Source organism: Dipodomys ordii, unplaced genomic scaffold (genome assembly GCF_000151885.1).
Source record: "Dipodomys ordii isolate 6190 unplaced genomic scaffold, Dord_2.0 Scaffold129, whole genome shotgun sequence".
Classification (NCBI taxonomy): Eukaryota; Metazoa; Chordata; class Mammalia; order Rodentia; family Heteromyidae; genus Dipodomys; species Dipodomys ordii.
In genome coordinates this window covers 2,468,814-2,469,289 of record NW_012267345.1, presented here as the reverse complement: position 1 = coordinate 2,469,289, position 476 = coordinate 2,468,814, and the positions used below count along the sequence as shown (strand labels likewise).

General features: G+C 74.6%; 1 protein-coding gene across 1 annotated transcript in view; it reads right to left on the bottom strand.

Moving 5' to 3' along the window:
- Tcea2 (transcription elongation factor A (SII), 2) overlaps positions 1-248 on the bottom strand; it is an 8,688-nt gene extending 8,440 nt beyond the window's left edge. Inside the window, exon 1 of the mRNA XM_013030386.1 lies at positions 86-248. Within this exon, the coding sequence (XP_012885840.1) occupies positions 86-157 (72 nt within the window). The 5' untranslated portion in view covers positions 158-248. The remainder of the gene's footprint in view (positions 1-85) is intronic.
- Between the last annotated feature and the right edge of the window lie 228 nt (positions 249-476).

The following is a 476-nucleotide window of genomic DNA, read 5'->3' as shown; positions in this document are numbered from 1 at the left end:
CGGGGTCTCGTCCTGCCCGCGGGTGGGCTCGACCCGATCACGGCAGAGCCGGGGCCCCGGGGTCTCGGCGGCCCGCGCCCCTCACCGCGCTCTTCTTGGTCACCATCTTGTCCAGTCTCCGGGCGATCCGCGCAATCTCCTCCTCCTTGCCCATCATCGCCTCGGGGACAGTGCCCCTGACCCGGCCCGGAGCGACCCCTGCCGCGGCCGCCGCCGGCGCCGAGCAGATCCGCGGCCCAAACCCCCGCCCCGCGACCACAGGGTCGCGCTGCATCTTGGGATGCAGAGTACCCGCCCCGTGGACCACAACTCCCAGAACGCCCTCGCGCCGCGCACGGCCTCCTGGGAAATGTAGTCCTGGCGCGGCGACCGTCGGAAGCCGCGCCTCACGAGCCGGGTCCCCGAGCACAAGCGGGAAGGGGGGGCAGGGAAGAGAGCGCAGCGGGGGGCACCCGGCGCGCCCTTCCGGAGCCGGG